Source organism: Schistocerca piceifrons, chromosome 2 (genome assembly GCF_021461385.2).
Source record: "Schistocerca piceifrons isolate TAMUIC-IGC-003096 chromosome 2, iqSchPice1.1, whole genome shotgun sequence".
NCBI lineage: Eukaryota > Metazoa > Arthropoda > Insecta > Orthoptera > Acrididae > Schistocerca > Schistocerca piceifrons.
The window spans coordinates 595,199,101-595,222,332 of record NC_060139.1 but is presented as its reverse complement, the minus strand read 5'-3'; the positions used below and the strand labels follow the sequence as shown (position 1 = coordinate 595,222,332).

The following is a 23,232-nucleotide window of genomic DNA, read 5'->3' as shown; positions in this document are numbered from 1 at the left end:
AAATTTAAATGTCTTAAACTGTTGAATAGTTTTTCCATCTGCTTCCAGTTTGCATCTAATTGGTGCCACAGATATGGTCATAATTTTTTAAGTGGATATGGCTGAATTTAGATTTTTGGCTGTCACATTAAGTATATGAAAGTATGTAAAAGTTTCTGCAGGTTGTCTTCAATGTTTGCTAGCAAAACTCCATCATCAGCATAACAAATGATTTTGTTTTGTTTGCTGCAATACAGTGATTCCATGAAATGTTATTTCTTATTATCTGTTTGATTGTTATTCATTGTAGGAAGAAAGTGGCGTCAACGCATGGCAATCACAATGTTTATGTTACTGATTTGACAACTGGAAAGAATATAAACACACTATCTGGACATCCAAGAACTCCTTGGTGTATTGCATTTCATCCTTCATCAAATCAGATTTTAGCAACTGGCTGTCTTGGTGGTCAGGTTAGAGTTTGGGACCTTCATGTAAGTACAGTTATTTTTTTTTTTTTTGTGTATCTAGTGTTGGGTATCTTTCCCAAGTTTTGCATTGTATTTTCATTCAAAAAATGGTGTTATGAGACTAATGTACTGTTTTATGTCAGTGAACTGTAAATTTTCACCTTTTCAGAGAACATCGTACGTATTGTGGAAATACGATGCGTGATTTGTGTTATCAAACCTTAATAAGGTTTTATCTAGAATCTGTATATATCACCCTTTTGGCTGAGCTGTTTGTGCAGCAACCAATCTAATTCATTGCAATGATTCCATCAGTATGAATATTGTGGAATCCATACTGAATGTGTAAACATTAATACTTCTGGATGTGACTAATTCTCAGAAGATTGAAGAAAAATAAAAAGAAAAGATCTGGAAGATGGTGGAATGTGGAAATTCCAGATTTTATGATTGGGAAATAAAGGAAAAAAAAACAAAGGATAATTAGGATTATCAGATCATAAAAATTATGCACTTATCCAGGGAGTACTAGGTAATAGACATCCACCAGAAATATGAATAGTGGGGTGAGAAAGTGTTTGGCAGAATACACAGTTCAGTGAGTAAGGAAATTGACCTGATTAGTGGGTCAATTGCACTGTATGTGCAAATGAAATTCCTGAGAAGTGTATGTTAGGGGATAACTAGGGGGAAGAGAGTGAGAAACGAAGATGTTAGGAATGAAATTGGATTGGAAAAGCTGGATGAGAGAATTGAGAACAGGTTAAAATGGTTTGGACATGTAAAGAGAATGGGAGATGGAAGAATACCAAAACGAATAATGGAGGCTAAGTGTGAGGGCAGTAGAGAGAGAGTACCACAAGATGGAACACTCACACCTAATTTTCCTTTTTATGGGGAAACCTTAAAAGAGAGAATTCTGATTCACTTAGAACGTCTGACCCCACTGCTGCACCTGTTACAGTAATCTCATATCTCGTAGCACTTCATGTTTGCTCAACAGTCTCAGAACTCACTTTTATGTCACTACCTGATGATGAAATTGCAGTTCTCCAGCAGTGGAAGGGAGAGAGATCAGTTTGAAACATGTCTGAATGTGTACCCAAGTATCACATAGCTAGTGCTTTTTCCGACGAAGTAAAGTGTTAGTAACGGATTCTGGCTGTACAAGTAGTGCTCACAACATACACATTTACTATGGCCAAATGTGTAAGAACAGAAGAAGACATTTAAAATATCATAAGTGAGACTTTGGCTAATGAAGTTGATGGTGAGCTGCTGGAGCTCTCATCTGAGAAAGAATACCCAAAACCTGCAGTTTCAGATTATGCTTCAGAATATGATGTAACACCACATGGTGATTTACTGAATAATGATAAAGTATGCATATTTATAAGTTTATTTTGTAATTATCTACCTATGTACTGCATATATCCATTTTTCAATTGCAACAATTATGTTTATACACAGCTGCAACCTTACTTGAATATGGGAAGAAATGTCGCAAGTGACATTTTTTTTCACCTGCTTGGTTGTCGCTGAAACAAGGAAAGCAAATGAGCCAGATATTATGGGCACCATAAATCGATACTGCGGGGAAATACCAGTCTCCATCGAGAACACAAAAGAAGAGTTACATAGTGCAGTGTTGTTTAAGAAGAATGATAATACACTGACTTTTTATCGGGGAAAGAGCAGCAGTAATTTCCGTCAGCACTATGCATCCTTACTTGAAAACTGAGGCTGGTCTAAAAGAAGTAGCCAGATACAGTAAATGCACATCAAAAGACTATTATTTGTGCATATTACACGTGTACGTTTTCTTAATAATAATGGATAATTTGAGAAAAGCTACCTTATTTTATAATAAAATATCAAACTCTTCAAAGAATTGTTTCATGAGTAACCACAATAACCAACAGACACAGATGATGCGAAAAGGTTAAGATACCTGGGTCATAAGTGACCAAGCTATGGTAAGAAGAATGGTGAAAAGACAGAGGAAAATGGAGAAGTACCACAAGTATCCCAATCCAACCTCATGCTAGATAAAGGGAAAGTGAAGACAACAATTATGAGTGTGTATGTAGCAGTAGTTAAGATTTTAGGTATTTCATTTTACAGTTAGTAGTGTATTCTTCTTATCGTACACCTGATTGTGGTCAAGAGGGTTTTGAGCAAAAGTTGATTCCTGTTGAGCTGCCATCTGTTAACTGTAGGAACAGTTCACAAATAAACTGGAAACCTGTAAGGAGCTTATCTTTAATTTGAATACATAATTTTAACACTACACAAATCAAAAAAAAATCTGATTTGTTAAACGAAGCAAGGAAATACATGTGCTCAATGAAGAATTGCATGAAATATGGTGTATAAAAAGGTAGATTAGGGTTTAATGTACTGTGGGCTTCAAGGTTGGGAAAGGGTAGAGTGCAGAATTGGCTAAGGTTGTGATAAGAGAAGTGATTTAGGAAGACAATAGATAACCTAAATCTGTACGGACACATGAGGATTAGAGGATTCAGTTCTGTTACTCCCAAATGAGCCCAGTGCTTTAATCATTGCTCTTTCACATGCCATCTAGAGGATTACGGATTGCTGACGATCAAGTGACATGTCACATGTGACCCCACACTGAATTTTGTGATTTAGTAACATTCATGAAAATCTGCCTGAAGACACAGAGGAAGCTACTTGAAGTTTAGTAGTTTGATCAAATGAATTGTGTGTAGAGGCTGCAAAAAGTTTTAACATTTAATTAATAATAAATAATGGAAGGTGTAAAGGTAACATCTTACTATATATTATTGTGATTAAAATTACTTCGTGGTTGACAGATGGCACTGGTAGGGAGTGGAGTTGCTGGCTCATACACAAGCAGCCACATGCCCATGTGATTGATAGTTGCATATGCACCAAAACAGAAACAAATGGTTTACTTACGGACTGTTGCCAACATTTTTGTAGGTGGTTGGGAGGACAGTGGTGGAGACCACTGCTATGGTAGTGATGGTGATGCATTAAGATGTCACAATTACATGTTAATAAGTGAATAACAGTAATAAGTGGAGTGTTCAGTAACACATGTTGCAAAATAACCAAAAATCTAAATAAGCAGAGAAAACTAGTGGTGAACACAGTGAATATCTAGGTAATACACTGTACGCATAACGGATGCATGCCACTTGTATCTGAATTACTTTCACTATCGTCTGTGTTGTCACTGGAACTTCCGCCCAAATTTAATGAAATAAAAAGTTGTTCATTGTCATTTTCCACTACACATTCATTCTCCCATCCTTTCGTTATTATTTCTTTTGTCGGTCTCGCAACATTATGCCAGTGTGACTATGAAGTTTCGTTTATAGCATCATTTGTTGCTCTTTCCACTTCTCCTAAAGTAAACTTTTTGTTGTTTTTTACCACATAACCTTTAACTCAAATCAATATGATTTCAGTGGAATTGAAGTGGTAGTGGTATGGTGGCAGCCTGAGGACCCTATGATCACATTTTTTTTAGCCAGTTCATCCAGAACACAAAGAGGTAAACATGGTCTATTTGGAGCCACGAGTTCCAGCATTTCACCCTTTCTATAGCCATCTGGTATGGGAATGTTTCTTGTAGGCATTTGGTCAGTTCTTGTTTTATAGGAGCTGCTTTAGGTGTCTTATCAAGGATAGTCGAATGATAAAAGGTGGCTTCCATAACTGTCACCGAATGCTTGCTCATGTTTTTCAAAAGTGAGTCCCTAAACCACAGATGAAATTCATGGTAATCGGCACTTTTCTTTGTTTCAAACAATAACATGAAGTTTTCCATAAACCCTATTGCAGCATGGAGAAAAATCGGTGTGCCACTTTTTCCAGTGGGTTGTGGCATGGGGCTAGTTACAGATTCATTGAATGGCTTGTGTTTACTCATATTTTGTCAAGCCAAATAATGCCATTTGTCAAGCCAAATAATGGCATCAAAGTGTTAATTTGATACTGCCCTCAAATCTCAACACTGTCATGCTACGACGTTACCTCTCTCCGTTATGGCCTTTCTTTCATTAATATTTTGTATCTGAAGCCTAAGCAATGCACTGCATTTAACAGTAATGATTTGCTGCCTCTGAATCGTCTCGCTTCTTCAAAGGAAGCCTTCAGTTTATCAAGGGTTGCATGTTCCTGTAGGGTATTCTATGTCAAGTCATCCAGGCCATATGACACTCATTATCTAGTTGTGAACTGAATTTTGTGTACTGCTTTTGTATCTAATACCATGAACTTTTGCTTTATATACATTCTGTTGGTAGCAGTTGCTGAAAGTTTGATGCATGTACTACTTCAAAGCAAATTCTAAAAATTTAAAAATTGGCTTCAGTTTTTAAACGAAAAATGGTATGATGACAGTTTTTTTCCCTGAATATCATTTCAGACATTTAGTTTCTGAAAACATGTTAGAATTGTCCAATTAAATTTTTGTAAATTAATTTTATTGTTAAATTAGAAAAAAATATTTTGGACAGTTGCCCCCTCTGGAAAACAAAAAAAAAAATAGAAAATCATCAACAAATAATAAAATTTCATCGCACAAAAAATCAGTTTTGAGAAATGAATGGCACTGGGGAAGAATATTATGTTTAGAGAAATACAATTACTACCCAAGAGACATTAACAACACAACTACACATAATAGTATCCAAATTGAACAAAAATTGCAATATATGAAACAAAATTACACAGTATAAAATATAGGGCAACTTGTACATTACATGACATATGAATACTTTCTTACCTCTGCCATAACCAAATTAACTCAATGTAAAAATACATAGCATTTTTTAAATAATATTTAAGCATTTTGCCAAAAGCCAATATTGTCAGCACCACACAAAATCTGCATTCAAGTTGATTCAGAACTACACACGTTACGAGACACTTTGATGCTTAGATAATATTTTTTTTGTATGAGAACCACTTTTCTTCCACCAACTTGAGGACTCTTTGTTCAGAGAGTAAGTACGGCTTGTTGCTGTGGTGATATAAACTTCACACAGAATATGAGAGAGAGAAACATCACAAACATCATTATCAGGCCAATAGAAGACGGGGATGGTCCATGAGGGTGCATGAACCTTATTGTAATATCTCCTCCACAATTCACCTTCTCAACAGTTCCCAAGTACCAAGAAGAGTCATATGCACATGCAACATAGCAGTTGGTGTGCACAGTGCATTCTGCCATTAGTGACGGAAGTGCATCTGAGAAATCACGCACAATACTAAAATGCGTATCACAGCTCAGTCTTTTTGCTCCTATCTTGGTTGGTGATATTGGTACAGTGTGATGCATAGATCGTGTACCAGGAATTGTTTTTGCACTTGTGAAGCACTGAGAAAGAAAATGTCTGACTTGTACCATTTCGTCTTTTGAAACAAAGAGAGCTGAAATGCCTTGCAGGTTCTCGCAACAGAACTCAAATACCTGTGATGCTGTAAGTATTTGATATTTATAAACTCTTTGCAAACTTGTTTTTGTGAGAAGTCTTTTAACAGTGTCACCAATGCCATCACAGGGAGATTTGCCATGCCTGGTAGAAACAAAGGACCTGCTGCACTTCATGATGAAGTCGTGGTTCATGGCAGCAGATATTTCTGAAATTCTTTCAATTTTTTATATTGTGCAGCACAACCAACAGTGAAATATTCAACATACGGCCGATGAATTTCTGGAAATTCACACTTTAAAAAAATTCAGTACAGTCTTCTGAGTCTGGCACACCAAGGCAACATCATGTTCTAGATCATCAGAAACAGTACAAATACTTTTTGCATGGAACTCTTTGTCCTTTTTGTAATATATATGGACAGTGTGAAGAGTACGTCTGCCATTGTTCCAATGGTACCCATGTACTTCATTTTGAACAACAAAGTTGAACTTTTCACTGAAATCCATTGAAATTAACACTGATCCTTCATCAAGTGTTTCCTTCTTCATTTTCAGATAATCAGATTGTGACTGAGAAATAAAGGAGTGTGGAGTAAGCTTTTCAATTTTCTTAATTAGTGTGTCACAGAATTCTAATAGAGAAGTGATTTGAACACTTAGTCATTCTATCAGTTGATACCCATTGACTGTATTGTACCATCTCATGAGGATCATAGTCTTCTATTTCATTTTCTAAGTGGGTTTGAAGCAATGAACTGGTGGGGCATTTTTCACACAAACGAAGCATACAGGCTTGGTTATTTATATCACTTGTTATTATTTTAATTAGATCTCCATATGTTTCTTTAATAGAAATGGAATTTAGAAGCAGTTTAATGTTTTGGTGTTAAATGCACACACATACGGTATGTGTTCCTGATGATCCTGCAAGTATACACTGTTTTGGTTGAAGAGAGGCAAATTTTGAGAAGCCTGCTTTGTCTTCAGGATAGTTTTTTCTATAGAGTGTTCATTTAAATTACTTAAAATAAGACGCTTTTGTTCATTGGTATTTTTACTGGTTCTCACTTTGTCTTTTTTCCCAGGTATTATTCTTGTGTGTTTTCATCATCCAAATAAAAAGTCTTTACTTTTTGCACTGTGTCATGTGACAGTGTCTTTCCTCTTTTTCTGCTCAGCCATCAATAAAATACCCTTCTCCATTAAAAGAACTCTTGCTTGTCGTACCAAATATTTAGAAACCTGAAATTTGGGACTGACTTTGTCAAGACCGAGTTGGTGGCACAGGAGTAAGTAACTGAATTTTTTCATGATTATTTTCATATTCAATTTTCTGTTCGATTTTGTCCATGAGTTCATAATGATATTTTGCCTTTTCTTCCAGTTCTTTTAAATCATTGTCAAGGATAGTGCTTGCATCAGCAGCCAGCTCAGCTTGATATGTATGTGAAATTTTAGTTTTCAGAGCCCCAGCTGCTGATTCCAATTTTCGTTTGGCTGCTGCATACCGACTATGCAGCTTTGCAGGAGATATTCATAAGCTAGTTAAGCTAGTATTAATCACAGATTTTTCAGGACTCTGCACCTTCACATTACTGTAATTTATGTAGTCTGGTGATGAGTCGTCACTTGCTTGTTTTTCATTAATAAGTTTGATGCAGGTTGGGCACATTTTCTCCCCAGGAATAACGCTAAAGCCTCTCATTTTGAATGTCTTTCCCTTTTCTAAACTAATTTCATGCAATCCACACGAAACATATCATTTATGGAACTTGAAGGTATCACAGCAAATTTTCTTACATAGAGGGAATCTGCGCAGGTACCTGTCTTTGTGTTTAACATACACACATGAAATACTTAAATCACAGTATGAATGACTGTTGCTTCGCCATAGTAAAAGTTATTGTTCTTCCCTAGTCAGTTCATTCACACAAGTCAGGGCATTATCACATATATCTTGCAGATACTGTCCAAGGAAACACTACCTACTTGTACTTTCCATACTGCTTGTCATAAAACCAATATTTGTTGTAAATAATTCAAAAGATGATTGGTGTAACCTAAAAAGTAATTAAATAATGAAAAATCATTCTATCCCATTGTTTCATTACAAAAGTATTTAACTTTATCGTTATTGTATCATTAGGGGACTTACTTTTGTTTTGGAATGAATAGTTAAATACTGCAACAATTGAATTTTTAATCAATAATTGACTCTGGATACAACTCTGTACAAGAGCTCAGAACTGCATGCTCAGTGAACACGACTCAAAACAAAGGAACTGGATGATGCAATACTTGTACCTACAATAAAACAGTGTTCTCAGATACGATTTATTCCAAGGGAAATCTAGTGTAGCCAACTTCTGCAATTTATTGGTGACATGGTAGTCATGAAGTAGCAACTTCAATATTTATTTTATAATAATGTTGATTTTCACACTTCCCATTACTTCTAGAAACTGATTCTTTTTGTGTGACTTAATAGAATATTTATAATAATATAGTAAATTTTTGAGGGGCAATATCTTTGAAAAATTAAAATGCCCATGCTTGGATTTTGTTTAGAAGAAATTATTTACAATTTTTTCAGAGATGTAGATCATGGATATTCACAACAAGAAGCACGACTCCAAAAATGTGAACCTTCCACTTTAACAAAAAAAAAAAAAAAAAAAATCAAGCTTCCACTGCAAAAACTGTAGGAACTATTGTGTTTTTAAATTGTAAAGGAGCTCGTATATGCAAGCCTGAATTCCTGAATCTATACAACTTCTATTTATCACAAGTGAAAAAGTAATTGACCTGCAATATTTACATTTTGAAAATGCGAATATATCTAGGTAAACTTCCACTAACCAAAATGTCAAGGATTTGCATGACGATGGGTGTCATTTCCATTTCCTAAAATTTCTGGATGATTTGGCATGGAATGAACCTGTTTTGAACAGTGATTATAAATATGACATCCAATTGCATCTCCCTGAAAAATGTCATTATTCGCCACTCGTTTCTCGAATTCTTTTTTTGCCTGGCGTGCTTAAAGAGGTGGTGCAGCTTCATGTTGTTCTGCTATTCTCACAACAGTGTTTTTATGAATTTTTAATGTGGACGTAGTTTTTCCCTTCACTTTAGTGAGAGGTGGCAAAGACCCACCATTGTCTTTCCCTCATTCAAAATATTTCCTAACATTACTGCTGTATTCATGAGCCTGCCCTCTGAGTGTAACGCCCTGTCCAACTATAGACTTGCTTGCACATCACACATCCTCAGACATCCTCTCCCTCTCCTTTCTTCTGACATTGAAATATTGCAAATATAAGGAAATAGTCACACCACTCAGTTTGCAGCACTACGTGGTAGTTCTGCTATAAGACAGCTGTAGGTTTCGAGTGTAGAGTGGAGCTGAGTTTGTGGCTACAAGTGTTTCTTCTTTCTTTTTTTCATCTGTCCCTATGTTGCAGTGATTCGAAGGCTAACACCCACAAAGTGAAGTTCCCAAGAGAATTTCCCTGTCCCTTCCTTGGACTCTCATAGATAAGGGCTCACACGCACACACACACACACACACACACACACACACACACACACACACACTCGCTCACTCACCCACCTCATCTTTCTTTTTGTTCTTAGTAATAAAGTAATGAATGATATATATAGGTTTAAGTTAGACATTTACTAACTGTTAGTATTGGAAGTGTCATCCCATCCCTTATTTTAAATGATAATTATACATTCTAGCAGTTAAAACTTCAAGAAGTACTTTTTTCATAACTGCCCAGATTTTGGGCATTCAAAGCTGCTTTGGGCAAAGTGCTAGACAAATGCCTATTTATAAATGTCGTGCCTACTAGGCATTTGCCTGGCTCACATCACTAACCGTCTTTTCATTACCAGTCTACTGTATCGCACAGTCAGTTTCATTTCATGTAATATTGTTGCAGTACACTGTAACTGTAATTCCAACTTTGATTGCAGATGTGGTTGACTTGATGAACTGCAAAAGAAACAAAAACTCAGAACACACAAATAAATTCAATGAAGTGCACTGAGGCAACTTTGACTGTGCCTCGCTGTGGCATATTACTATTATATAAATTACTTTTACTCTGCATTGTAGTGAGTTATGGCTCTCCTTACACCCTTAAAAACAATTTCAGTATGATGGTTGCATTTTGTGTACAGTAAGATATGCCATAATGTCCACTGAATGTAAAGTATTAAGCGACTACTTTTTTCACTGCAAGCTCTCCAGATTTATTATTGTAGGTTTTTAAACTTCAGAGCAACATAATAACTATGACCACTAAAGGCAAGATAGGATGTGATGCTGTAAGAAGCAATTGAATCAAACTTTTGAACCAATCTATTTATGATAATTTGATAAAGGTTGAGAATCTATCATTGCTCGTTTCAGTATTTTTGTGCAGAAACTAAAATGTTTACCAAAGTACTAACTTCAGCACTAGGTATACTATCACCTTGTTTGCATAAAAATATTTTTGTAGTAGCAGAACAGAACATGCAAAAATCACTGTACATTTAGTGCTCCGGCACCTTCCCCCCTGTCCTTTCGGCCCACGTCCTGACCTCCCCTTAAGAAACAGGTGTGATTGGCTGATGCTCGTCTCCCTACCATTTGAGTCACAGGAACGCCAATCACAAAGTGAGTGGTTGACAGCCACAGAAAACAAGATGGAACAACCTTGCTAAGCTTTGCAATAAATTCTTCTGTAGAGTGACTGCTATGTCCTGGGTGACTAAATTGTACTGGCACTGCAACTCGTCTCAAATGAGGGATACTCTATGTGGAGTGGGTGAGGTTGGAAATGGGAGAGAGGTTTGGAGAGAAGTGTGATTGACGACCGAGGGGAGAGGCATAAAGTTAATAAGATAGGAATGTGGCTCCAGTGAGTTTGCTTGGTGTAGGCAGGGGGATGAGTGTGTGGCATCCAGTGACATTGAGGAATGGATTGAAATGAGATATGGAACAGAGGAAGAGAGACACATTGACAGGAGGGTGTGAGTGTAGAATGGGTAAAGAGGGAGGCATGGGGATACGGGAATAGGGGTTGTGGTGGCTGAGTGATTAGTGGAAATTGGCCCAAGTGAAATGAGAGATCAAAAAATGTGTTTTATGGGCAATATCATCTATGTAATTTAGAGAAGTTGGCATGGGGGAAGTGGGGGGGGGGGGGGCGCAGTCATATGCCACTGATTTTGAAACAGCTATTGATGTGAAGTACATTGTGCTCAGCAGGATCTGCCCCTTGGTGATCAACCTTGCTCTTGGCCACAGTTTGGTGGTAGCCATTCATTCACAGAGTTACAATGTGACATTGGCTGAATGATCTAATTGGAATAATAAATAGTTTAGTATTTTCCATTTGCATATAATGGACTTAGAAAGCATGGTAAAAAAAATGGTATATTAAGGTAATGAAAATTAAAATATCTGCATTTCTTACTAACATTAGTGATGAAATAGTTATAAATAGGTTGAGGAGAAAACCTGTATATATATATTTACAAATGTCTGCTTGTGTCTGTGTATGTGTGGATGGATATGTGTGTGTGTGCGAGTGTATACCTGTCCTTTTTTCCCCCAAGGTAAGTCTTTCCGCTCCCGGGATTGGAATGACTCCTTACCCTCTCCCTTAAAACCCATATCCTTTTGTCTTTCCTTCTCCTTCCCTCTTTCCTGACGAGGCAACCATTGGTTGCGAAAGCTAGAATTTTGTGTGTATGTTTGTGTTTGTTTGTGTGTCTATCGACCTGCCAGCGCTTTTGTTTGGTAAGTTTCATCATCTTTCTTTTTTTATATATATATATATATATATATATATATATATATATATATATATATATATATATATATATATATATATATATATATATCAAAAAAACAGTGAGTTAATTTGTTTGTACTGATAATTAAATACTTCACATTAAATTCTTACAATTAATTTATTCAAAACAGTAACCTATTCTTACAACTACTTCTTTTTAAATGTAGAAATTATAACAGAACACTCTGAAGAAGTCAGTTCTAATTTTAGTAGAATCTAGAATAATGTTATAATTTGTAAAGATGCTGCTGATAATCTCTGATGTCTGTCAAGGGTTTGTAGAGTCCAGGGCTTCTTCGAGCAGATAGCACAAATATTGCACAAGCTGTCAAATTATAGATCGATCTTTTAGAAAGTTCTAATATGGACCCCTCATAAGAATGTAATAAAAAGCAACAGAACAAGCACTGGTACACTTTCATTACCTTGCAAATATGTTGGAACTAAGATTCAGAGTGGGAAGCTTAGTTGCTGAACATATGCAGAAAACTGACTCATAGAGATGCATCCAGAGTGGTTTGCAAGTGTTATGTCTTTTAGGAGCCCTGCCAATTGTGCATCCATTGAGAAAATCTTCTTCACCACAGGCTTGATAGTCAAAATTGAAAAATTATTCACGAGAGAACACAGCTGAGACATAGTGAAGATCTGTAAGTTTCTACGTGCTTCCAGAAAGGGGACTAAATTATATTTTACATTAATTACAATTCTACATAAAGTTAGTCTTTTTCTGGAAGTTAAATGTTATTTAACAGCATTTCGTATACTACAGTAAAAGTTGAAACACAATATTAATGAAATAAATTTTTGTAATGATAAATAGCTGCCTTCAATAAATATGATGGCTCTTTTTAATTTGTGTAAGGCTAACTATGTAACATTTTATATATTGACTACATTTTCCCAATTAAATATAATTAGTTCTGTGTCAAGTTACATAACAACCAACTTGGTTTTGAGTATATAACAAACAAAATGGTCACATTATAAAGTATGTTTCATGTGAAGTTCTAGTTCGACGATGGCACACATCTCGGATGTCTGCAACAGCAGGTTCATTGTGTAAAAAGAGTTAGAGTTGTACTTATCTTTCCATAAATTAATTGCCTTTGTGATTCAGCAGTGAACAGCATACAGTAATAGTGTCACTTTTTAAAATTCTGTTAACAGAAGGAATAATTAAACTTACATCATTATCACAAAAATCTATAATTAGAAACTACATAATGTAGAAAAGGTCAAGAGAAAAAGAGAATAGTAGTAGTAGTAGTAGTAGTAGTAGTAGTAGTAGAGAATTTAGATTGTCAGTAATTGGTGACTGAAAAAGTTAGTGTAAATAAAACCCAGTTGTTTGGTAAGACGTAGTGATGTGATGGGGCACAGTTTATTCTCTCTGTTACTTGGCACAGTTTTTTGCCGAGATTATGTTTAGATGATTCCAGTCACAACACAAGTTCCTGACGTGTGTTTTGTGAGATGACGTGTGTTCTGCAGTGTGGTACCATTGGTTCGTAATGTAACATCAGTATGTGTCTTTTGTGAATCATATTTGTAGAAAGTTTTGTGATGTGTCAGTAAAACATTTGGTGCACCTGTTATTAGTTAGGGGAAAGTGCACTGGCTATTTTCTACCATATTGCCTTATCCAGTCTGAGTTTGTTCTCTGTCTGTAGAGATCTCCTCATCTCTGGGACTTTATCCCATAATAAAAAATTAAGTTAATCATGTCACATACAGAGCAAGAGGTGTTGTGGAATGTCTGTCATTATGCGTAAAATTCTGGCTCCCATAAATTGGCCCATGGGTTCCATTACTTAATATACATCACTGTTTTCTGGTGGTTGCTGTTTCAACCAGCTTAAATTGAAAGGTTTTGTGCACATGGAGAGTAGTTTGTTTCACTTCCCTCCAGGCCAGGACAGTTGGGTGGGAGGGGCTGCACACGCAAGTGAAGTTCTTGTCTCACATTAGGTCTGCAGATAAGGTTCAAGTGTACATTTCTTTGTAAAATATTTGCTCCTATAGTTTTTCCATTAACATATTTGTTTAGTCTGGAAATTGTATCCATTTGTACTGCCACATCAGATGGTGGGTGTCTTTTTGTAAATATATGTATTTAATGTTACAAGAGTTCTCCACATACTCTTAACTCTTTCCAACTCATTGATGTCATATGACATCATAATTTTTAACTGTTCCACAAGCCCAAACTCTACGTCCAAAGGCTATAAAGAACAGTGCGGGACCTTCCAAAATTCATTGTGATTAGGTTGGCTACTGTGAGTTTGATGAAACAGAGAGCATTAGGCTACAAAGCATTGACAGGTGTATTGTTGCATTACGTCTTAAGCTACAGCACATGCAGCAGGACTGTCTAAATATTATATCAAGATAAAGGAAGCAAAATAATTTGAAAGTTGCTCTAATAAGTTATTGTTGAATGTGTATATGAAATAGTAAACAGTTTGAAAACGGTGTTAGTTATGGCAACTTTAGCTTGGAAATCAGAAATATATGTGATTCTGTTTGGTATCATTTGGAATTTGTTATGATACTGAATGCAAAAACCTCGACTAACAGTTAGTGTAGAGTGTAACTCAAATAATTTTCTTTGGTGCTAAGATGTACTAATTTATCATACTAGTATTTTAATGTTCTGTATTGGTATGACTTACCAATATTTTTGCTACTGTATTAAAAATTTGTGGATTGTCTACCAGAGGATTCGCAATCATAAATCCCTTTCAAAGAAAGAAATATTAAAAAATTTTAAAAAAATTACCAAGCAGTGGTTAGCACACTAGACTTTAGTTCAAGAGGACAGTGGTTCAAACTCGTGTCTGGCCATTCAGATTTAGGTTTTCCATGATTTCCTTTCCTAAATCGCCCCAGGAAAACTCCGGGATGGTTCATCAAAAGGGCGCAGCCGATTTCCTTCCCCATCCTTGACACAATGTGAACTTCTGCTCCGTCTCTAATGACTTTGATGTCAATGGGACATTAAACCCAATCTTCCTTTCTTCCTTTTTTTCAGAGGTGACTTACCTGATTTGAACCTTGATAGTCTGCTGTGGAGGTAGCTATTGAAAGTGCTAAGCAGCAGGACCCTCCTACATCGGACACACAATTTGTTCGGGGATTGGATCTTGACAAGGTTGAAATGATGAACACTCAGAGGCAGTATTGAAGATGATGTTCACTGAGTTTCAATGTGGTTACTTCATAGTCCAAACCATGCAGAACATAATTCGATTCAGAGAATTCAGTGCGAGACATGTCAGGAGCTTTGATGGAGAAAGAAAGACGTTGAAGAAATAGATACATCATCTGACTCAAATTTCTTTGACCCTTCAGAAGATGAACTGACACCTTTGCAGAATTTCGGAGCGGTATGTTGTGATGACAGTAACCTCAATCTTGTTGGGTCAGTCTAACCTATACGGTACACAGAAAACTGGTGTATCTTTGCCTAAAAATGTTCGTGAAACAGAAAATTATCTTGGAATAGACATCCTGTCAGGTGTTGTGAAAATGCCAAGTTACAGAATGTACTGGGCAGAGCCTACAAGGTATCCTCCAATAGCTGACTTGGTGCTTAAGAATAGCTAAGAAATTATTTACATGTGAATGATAATTCTAAAATGAAACAAGGAAAAGACCCTAATTATGACAAGTTGTTCAAGGTGAGACCATTTGTTGACAAGGTCACACAAAATTTTTCACTTATTGAACCTGAGGAATGTAATTCAGTTTATGAATTAAACATTCCTTCAAAGGTAATTCTTCCCTGAAACAATATTAAAATAAATAAATAAATAAATCGGCACAAGTAGAATGTAAAATGTTTTTCCCTAGCAGGTTCCAGTGGAATTGTGTAAGATTTTGAAATATACCTAGGGAAAGGAACCATACATAATGACACTGGTATTGGTATAAGTGTGATATGGTGTTCAGGCTCGTGGAGGGACTACCTAAATATAAAATTTTTAAAGTATTTACAGACCATTGGTTCACTTGTTACAAGCTTATTTCTATTCCGAAAGACTTTGTAATCTTGGCTGTTGGAGTTTTTAGACCCACAGGACTTCAGGGGTGCAATCTGAAAGTGGACAGGTAGCTAAAAAAACAGGGACGAGCATCATATGATATAACAGAACTTAGAGAAAGAAACATCATAGTGCTGAAGTGTGTGATAGCAATTCTGTTGACCTTGCGTCATCACACAAAGGAGAATAAATCCAATGGAACCTGTGAAAAGTTGAACAGTGGGAGAACAAAAATTTGTTGATATTTCAAGGCCAGACATTGTTACAGAATATAACTTTTTGATGAGTGAAGTTGACCTACATGGCATACTGGTTGCTATGTATAGGAGTAATATTGACTTGAAAATATTTTATCTTAAAATCATATTCCATCTCAATGACATGTGTTATGAATGTGTGGCACCTTTGCTGTCGACATTGCAGGCAAATAGAAACTACCAAACACAAGCTTCTGTTGATTTTTCGGCCTGACGTGACTCGTGGACTACTAAAAGTAGGAGACACATTGCTAAGAAAATGAGAACGGCCTCCGATGACAGTCCATCACCAGCAGTTGTGAATAAACGAGCCCCATTTGGCCCCAGCCCAGTTGATGACGTAAGCGACATTGGCCAGAGCATCTGGAAAACAAACAGGGGTGTAAATTTTGCATTAAAGTATATTCTCGAGCAAAAAACTTCAAATGTAATAATCGTTCTTGTTTTATCAAATACAGGAATTATTTCTTAAATTTTCGTGTAAAGTAAGAACCACACTATAAAAAACCTTGTTAAATTGCTTTGAAATGCAAGTGTAATTCTTTTCCTTTTTCCTTGAATAAACTGCATCTAATTGTATACTTGAAATTTTTAGCTGTGCTGTCGCCACCACTGTGAAATACAAACCCCTTAGAGAAGAAAACAAATCATGTGAAAAGATATTTTTGCACAAATTAATAAAATTTGGCTGGAAAGGGTTAATGATTAAGAATGATCTCATGGTTCCGTCTGTACTGTGTTTACATAGAATGGCATAACCTTTAGGCAAAGTGAAGTCTGGTTGGTTATCTATCATCAGGCATGTATTAGGTGGCAGATGCCAGATTTGCTTAAGTTGAATGCCTACTAGATTTTGTTACATAGAAATCTTGCTAATGATGTACTAAATATATGATGGTAGTCATAAAATGTTAATTAGCACCCGAAAAAAATAAAGTTACATAATTCATGTTTGGATTGCTTGGAGGTAAACATATGCTGTTCTGGTACACTCCACATCACAGTTCTGTAGCATGCTGCTAGAGGAACCAAAGCAAAATGGTGCAGCATATTGATAAAGTGGAATATTGTGTGGTTATCAGTTTTCCTCTGATGCCGAAAACTAATTATCACATGATACTCTACTTTATCAGTGAGCTGTGCAATGTTGTTTTAGCTCCTCTAGTGGGTGTGGTATAGTCCTTTGCTGCAGATATTTCAGTGTGCACCAGGATAGCAGACGTGTACCTGCAAGAAGTCCAGAAATTAATACACAGCTTTATTTTTGACTTAGATGACAATTAAAATTTTATGGCAACCCCCCCCCCCCCCCCCCATTGTAGCTACAGATTATGCATTTACCAGTGCTTGTCAGAATATATTGGCCTTTTAGGTCTCAGCACTTGCTTTCTTTGATTACATTAAAATGTCTTCTCTTTCAAATCTAGAAGACATATTTGATGCCACATTACATTTGTCATCTTCTTAAGGCGGTCTTATGTGAAACTGATGTGTAACATATTTGTATCTGTTACACCCATTTGGATGCCTAAACAAGGAAGCTGCTGTTATTAATTTAAAAAAAAAGTTATTTCATCCATTAAGTACTCTGTGTGTTGTGTCTTTACAGGGAGGAAGTGAGGTTTGGAAGGCTGAAGGTCAAACTGTAATTGCATCACTTGCTTTTCATCCAACTAACCGTATGCTTGTAATTGCTACATACAATGAGTTGCATTTCTGGGACTGGAGTCAATCTGCACCATTTGCCAAGTGCTACACAAAAAATGAGAGAGAAAAACTCAGGTATGGTGAAGAACGGTTTTTTGGTGGTGATTGTTACATTTGTTGGCCTAATTTTAAGTGGGGGCTGCAGTTGTTTCTAACTATAAGCATTTATTGATTGTTTCATTGAAGTAGCTTATGTAAATAGCTTGTAACAGGATGTTGCATGCGAAAGCAGTGGTGTTATAAAGTGGGATCTCCAGACAAAAATTAAAAAGGTATTCTATTTTTGCACTGCATATTAATGTTCAGGCTCTGCAAGCTGCAGACAAATGTTTAAATTGCTGAAAAATATGTTGGAGTAATGTTTATAGTGCAGTATATATTTAATTTTTATCATGTTTTGCAGCAGAAACATTAATAATTTATGTGATTGTAATTGTTCATTTACAGCAACAAATTAAATTTAACATTTCAGTGCAGAAGCACAATCTTCTCCCAATTACCTGTCCTGCAGTAGACACGAAGTAGAATAGATAACTGGAATTTCTTCTGTCAAATTATGTAGATGATTTTCAGCTTCCTTGGTTCTAACCAATGTTTTGGCTATTATGTACTAATTATGTGGATCTAACCATACCTGCAGACTTTCGTTTATTGAATAGTTTCATAAATATGGCTCTAGATACTTCACACTACATTTTCGTAATGGCTGTCAGTATACCCATTGTATATGTCCTTAGCGTGTGGTGTTTTACCTCTGTTTCTTCTTCTTATATTGGCAGATGGGATCCATGCCATAATTTAAAAAAGGATTAAAAGAGTGCGGCTTCTTGTTTTACTGGTGCATTTGGTTTGTGGGGGAAAAACAGTACAAAGATGCTGAATCAGTCTAGAGGCAGATGCTACAAGAGAGATATTTTTTGTTAAAATTTAAAGGATGTGCATTCCAACAAAAGTAGAGCCTTGTTTTTTTTTTCCCCTATATTCATCTCAAGAAATGATAATGTTTGGGGAAATGAAAATATTCAAGATAATTCAGAGGCAGGCTTCTAGATTTGTCACCGGTATGTTCAGTCAGCATGCGAGTATTACAGAGATGCTTTCGGAACTCAAGTGAGAATCACTGGAGAGAAGGCAATGTTCTTTTCAAGGAACACTTCATCCGTGTTTATACTCTGCGAACCACTGTGAAGTGCATGCAGCGGGTACGTCCCATTGTATGTGTTACTAGGTTTTTTCTGTTCCATTCACATAGGGAGTGTGGGAAAAATCATTGTTTAAATGCCTCAGCGCACCTATGGGAGCAATACATAGGAGGCTGTAATATATTCCTTATTGAGAAAATTTAGAAAACTGGTATTTGAAACTGACTGCAGAACAAGTGTGTTGCTGGATTTCACATAAGGACCAGAAAGATTTATTTTTTCCTTATTCTATTTGCGAGTGAAATAGGAAACAAAATGACTAATAGTGGCACTAGGTACCCTCTGCTTGTGGAGTATGGAGATGCAGATACAGATGTGTATGTTCATATACACGTACATGTACAGTTTAGAGGCTGACCAATCGTCATTCTTCTTGTGCACTACTCACAAATAGGACAGGTGTAGGAGGGAACCAGTAGTGGTGCCTGAATTCGTACGTACATTAAATGTGTTTCCAGTTGTGAATATGGACAACCACCAGCCATATAATGGATTGATGACAATGAAAATTTATGCCATATAGAGGAGATGTTTGGTCACAGACAGCCACAACAAAAAGACAGCTAGACAAGTGAGCCTTTGGCCATAAGGCCTTCTTCTAAAGTAGACAAAACACACACACACACACACACACACACACACAGAGGCGCGCGCGCACATGGTGGGCGAAGCAGTCTGGATGGGACTCGAACCTAGATTTTCCGCTTATTGCAAGTGGTTACTGTACTATTTGGCTACAAATTTTCATTGTTGTCAATCCATTATAGAGGTGAATATAGTCCGTATTCACAATTACAAATACATTTAATGTATTTCATAACAGTGGTAGTCGCCACAGTGCCCTGTTCCTTTGGACATGCATGTATACCCGAAGGAACTTTGCAACATGGTTCGGAATAACACAGGCACTGCAATACCATATGAATTTTTGTGTGTCACACACTGTATGTTAACTTGTGGAGTATAATGTAGCAGTTTTCTTGCTGTCATTGAACCATTTTCCATATTTAATCCAGATGTGTGTTCCTATCTCTGCACCTCCATTTTGAGGGAGAGTGTAGTGGAAGGAGAAACTACTAGGTGGCAGAAATTTTATTTGGCTGCAAAATGATTTGAAGATGGCAGAATAATTTTGAACATAATTAGTAAATGAGAAGCGAAAGTGGCAGTACATTAATTCACTGTAGTGTGGAATAATGACAGTATTATGAAAAGGTCAGTGTGCTACTCACCATATAGCGGAGATGTTTGGTCGCAGACAGCCACAACAAAAAGACAGCTAGGCAAGTGAGCCTTTGGCCATAAGGCCTTCTTCTGAAGTAGACAAAAAACACACACACACACACACACACACACACACACGCGCGCGCGATGGAAGGATGTATGGAACACATTTTGCGCATCTAGGTTTGTTGCAGGGGTATGGTCTTGAGGCAGTGGGTTGAGAGTAGGTGTCGAATAGAGATGGACAGGGACATTGTGTAGGTGTGGTGGGATGCAGGTAAGGATGGTGGGTAGGATATTCCTCACTTCAGGGCAAGAAGGTAGTCGTAACCTCGGCGGGTGACTGTAGTTCAGCTGTTCCAGTCCTGGTTGGTACTGAGTCATGAGGGGAATGCTCCTTTGTGTCTGGACAGTGAGACCTAAGGAGGTGCTGGGTGACTAGAGAGATAAGGCATGGGAGATCTGTTTCTGAACAAGGTTGAGAAGATAATTTTGGTCTGGGAATGCTATAGTTAGACTCTTGATATATTTGGAGAGTGACTGTTTTTCACTATAGATGCAACAACCACAAGTAGCTAGGCTGTTTGGAAGGGACATATTTGTATGGAATGGGAGGCAGCTATTGAAGTGGAGGTATTGCTGGTGGTGGGTAGGTTTGATATGGATGGAGATACTGATGTAGCCATCATTGAGGAAGGTGGCTTGTTGGGTTGAGTAGGACAAGGTGAACTGAATGAGAGAGGTGGTGTTAAGATCCTGGAGGAATATAAATAGGTCATTGAATCTGAACTAGGTGTGGGGTTTGGGATTCTGGGTTGTTGGAAGGATTCCTGTGGTTGAGTGATAAAAGCATAGGATGATGCCATATGGATACCCATTGCTCTACCATGGATTTCTTTGTAGATGATGCCTTCAAAGGAGAAGTAATTGTGGGTGAGGATATAATTGGGCATTGTAACGAGGAAGGAGGTTGCAGGTTTGGAATCAGTCGGATGTTTGGGAAAGTTAGTATTTAATAGTGGCAAGGCCATGGGCATTAGGGATGTTAGTGTAAAGGGAGGAGTAGGGCACCATGTGGTAAAGGATCAGGAACTGTGGAGAGTCTGTGGAGGAAACGGTTGGTGTCCTTTATGTAAGAGGGTTGGTTGCAGGTAATAGGCTGAAGGTGCTGGCCTACAAGAACAGAAATTGTCTCACTGGGGGCATGGTAACTGGCCACAATGGGGCATCATGGGTGATTGGGTTTGTGGATTTTGGGAAGCACTTAGAAGGTGTGTGTCGGGGAGTGGTAGGAGTGACGGGAGAGGTGCATTCAGCGGAGTGGTTCTGGGATGGACGTACGGGTTTGAGGAGGGACTGAAAATCCTTCTGGATTTCTGGAATGCGTTAACTGTGGTAGGGTTTGTAGGTGGATTAATGTGACGACTGGCGGAATCCTTCTACCAGGTAATCGCTGCAGTTTGATACCACAGTGGGGCAGCCTTTGTCAGCAGATAAGATTATAAGATTGGAATCAATTTTTAGGTGGTGGGTTGTGGTTCTTTCTGTGGTTGTAAGAGTAGCTTCCAAGTTGTGGTGTTTGGGGAGCATTAATAAGGCAAGGTTTGAGGTTAAGAAATTCTGGAATGCTAATGGGGTGATTTGGGTACAGTGGGGTTGGACCACAATTGGGTGGAGGAATGAAATGAGTCGGACAGGGTCCAATATTGGTTTTGGGTTGAATCTGATTGGTAGGGTTGGTGGTGAAAAAATGTGTTTTCACTGTAGGGATCGGAAGGAGGAGAGAAGATCTTCAACAAGACCAACATGATTGAATTTAGGTGTGGGACAAAAGGTAAAGCATTTGGGAAGGACTGATATGTGGGACGAAGGATTTCAGAGGAAAGCTTCACAGCTGTGTCTTGGACCTGTTTCGGTCTGGATTCTGTATGACAGTGGGAGGGAGTTTCTGAGGGCGTGGCAAACGTAGAAGATCTGTGAGGCAGGCATTTTTCAGCTATGAGGGGATGTTGGGGAGGTTTAGAGACTGTTGTAGAGGTGGTGGGTATTGGAGTCAAAGGTAAGAGTAGATGGTGAACAGATTGGAGAATTTTTTGTGGTGGCATTGTGCATGCTGCTCTAGTTCCTGAAGGGCAAAAAGTTTGTGTGAGACATGAGATACAGGAATCTGCGATTGCAGAGCAGGATAATTTTGCAATTGGAGAGAGGTATTTCGAGGTGGTTTGGGCCTGATTTATATGGTTTTGCAGGATTAGGTTGATGAGGGCTAAGGACTGATGGAACTTCAACAGGTGTAAGTCATTGTGGAAGGAAGGGTTGCAGCTGAAGATGGGTAATTTGATGGTAAGAGCGTTTGGGGCATTCCACAAGCCAGGCAACAATGCAGGAACAGCATGTGGGACTGAGTTCTGTCTAGGGGTAAAGAAACTGTCCTGTTTTCGCACATGAGAAAGGTGCAAGGATGTATGGTGCCATATAAAATTATATAAATTTAGAAACACGTGTGAAAAATTCACAAAATACATGGAAAAAATCACGAGAAGAACGGAAGAGATGAAGTAGGGGGAAATAAGATGAAACCTCAAGTGTGGGACCAATAATGAAAGGCAAAAATGAACTGGAATTGATGCGAAAACACAATGAGATCAAAGATAAAAATAAATAAAAAGAGGATGATGTGGGATGCTGGTTGGTGAGCAGATATGTATGTGGAAGGGGGACAGCAGTTGTGACCGGATTATGTGGGGTTAGTATGTGCATCCTGGAATGAGAGAGGAGAAAAGTGTGGGGTGGGAAGGGGAGTGATTGCTAGAACAAGGGACAAGTACATGTGTCACAGGGAGGTACGAAACTGGCGCTTGGAAATATTCGAGAATGAGGCAGGAGGAGTGATCAATTTGAAAGTCAAGGATTAATTATATCATCAGGAGTAAGATGGGCCACGAGGTGCTTCACCAACAATCAGAACTGTCGAATAGCCGTGTTTTGTGACCATACGAGAAGGTTCATACGGTGTGGTTCGTAAGTCAAAGCGTGTAGTGTGGAGTGGAAGGTGACATAT

The 23,232-nt window shown here is 37.6% G+C and overlaps 1 protein-coding gene across 1 annotated transcript in view; it reads left to right on the top strand.

Annotated features, from left to right (window-relative positions):
* The window catches only part of LOC124774996, a 338,749-nt gene that overhangs the window by 56,828 nt on the left and 258,689 nt on the right, over positions 1 to 23,232 (top strand). The window contains exons 4-5 of the mRNA XM_047249749.1: positions 290 to 473; positions 17,648 to 17,820. Of these exons, the coding sequence (XP_047105705.1) occupies positions 290 to 473; positions 17,648 to 17,820 (357 nt within the window). The remainder of the gene's footprint in view (positions 1 to 289; positions 474 to 17,647; positions 17,821 to 23,232) is intronic.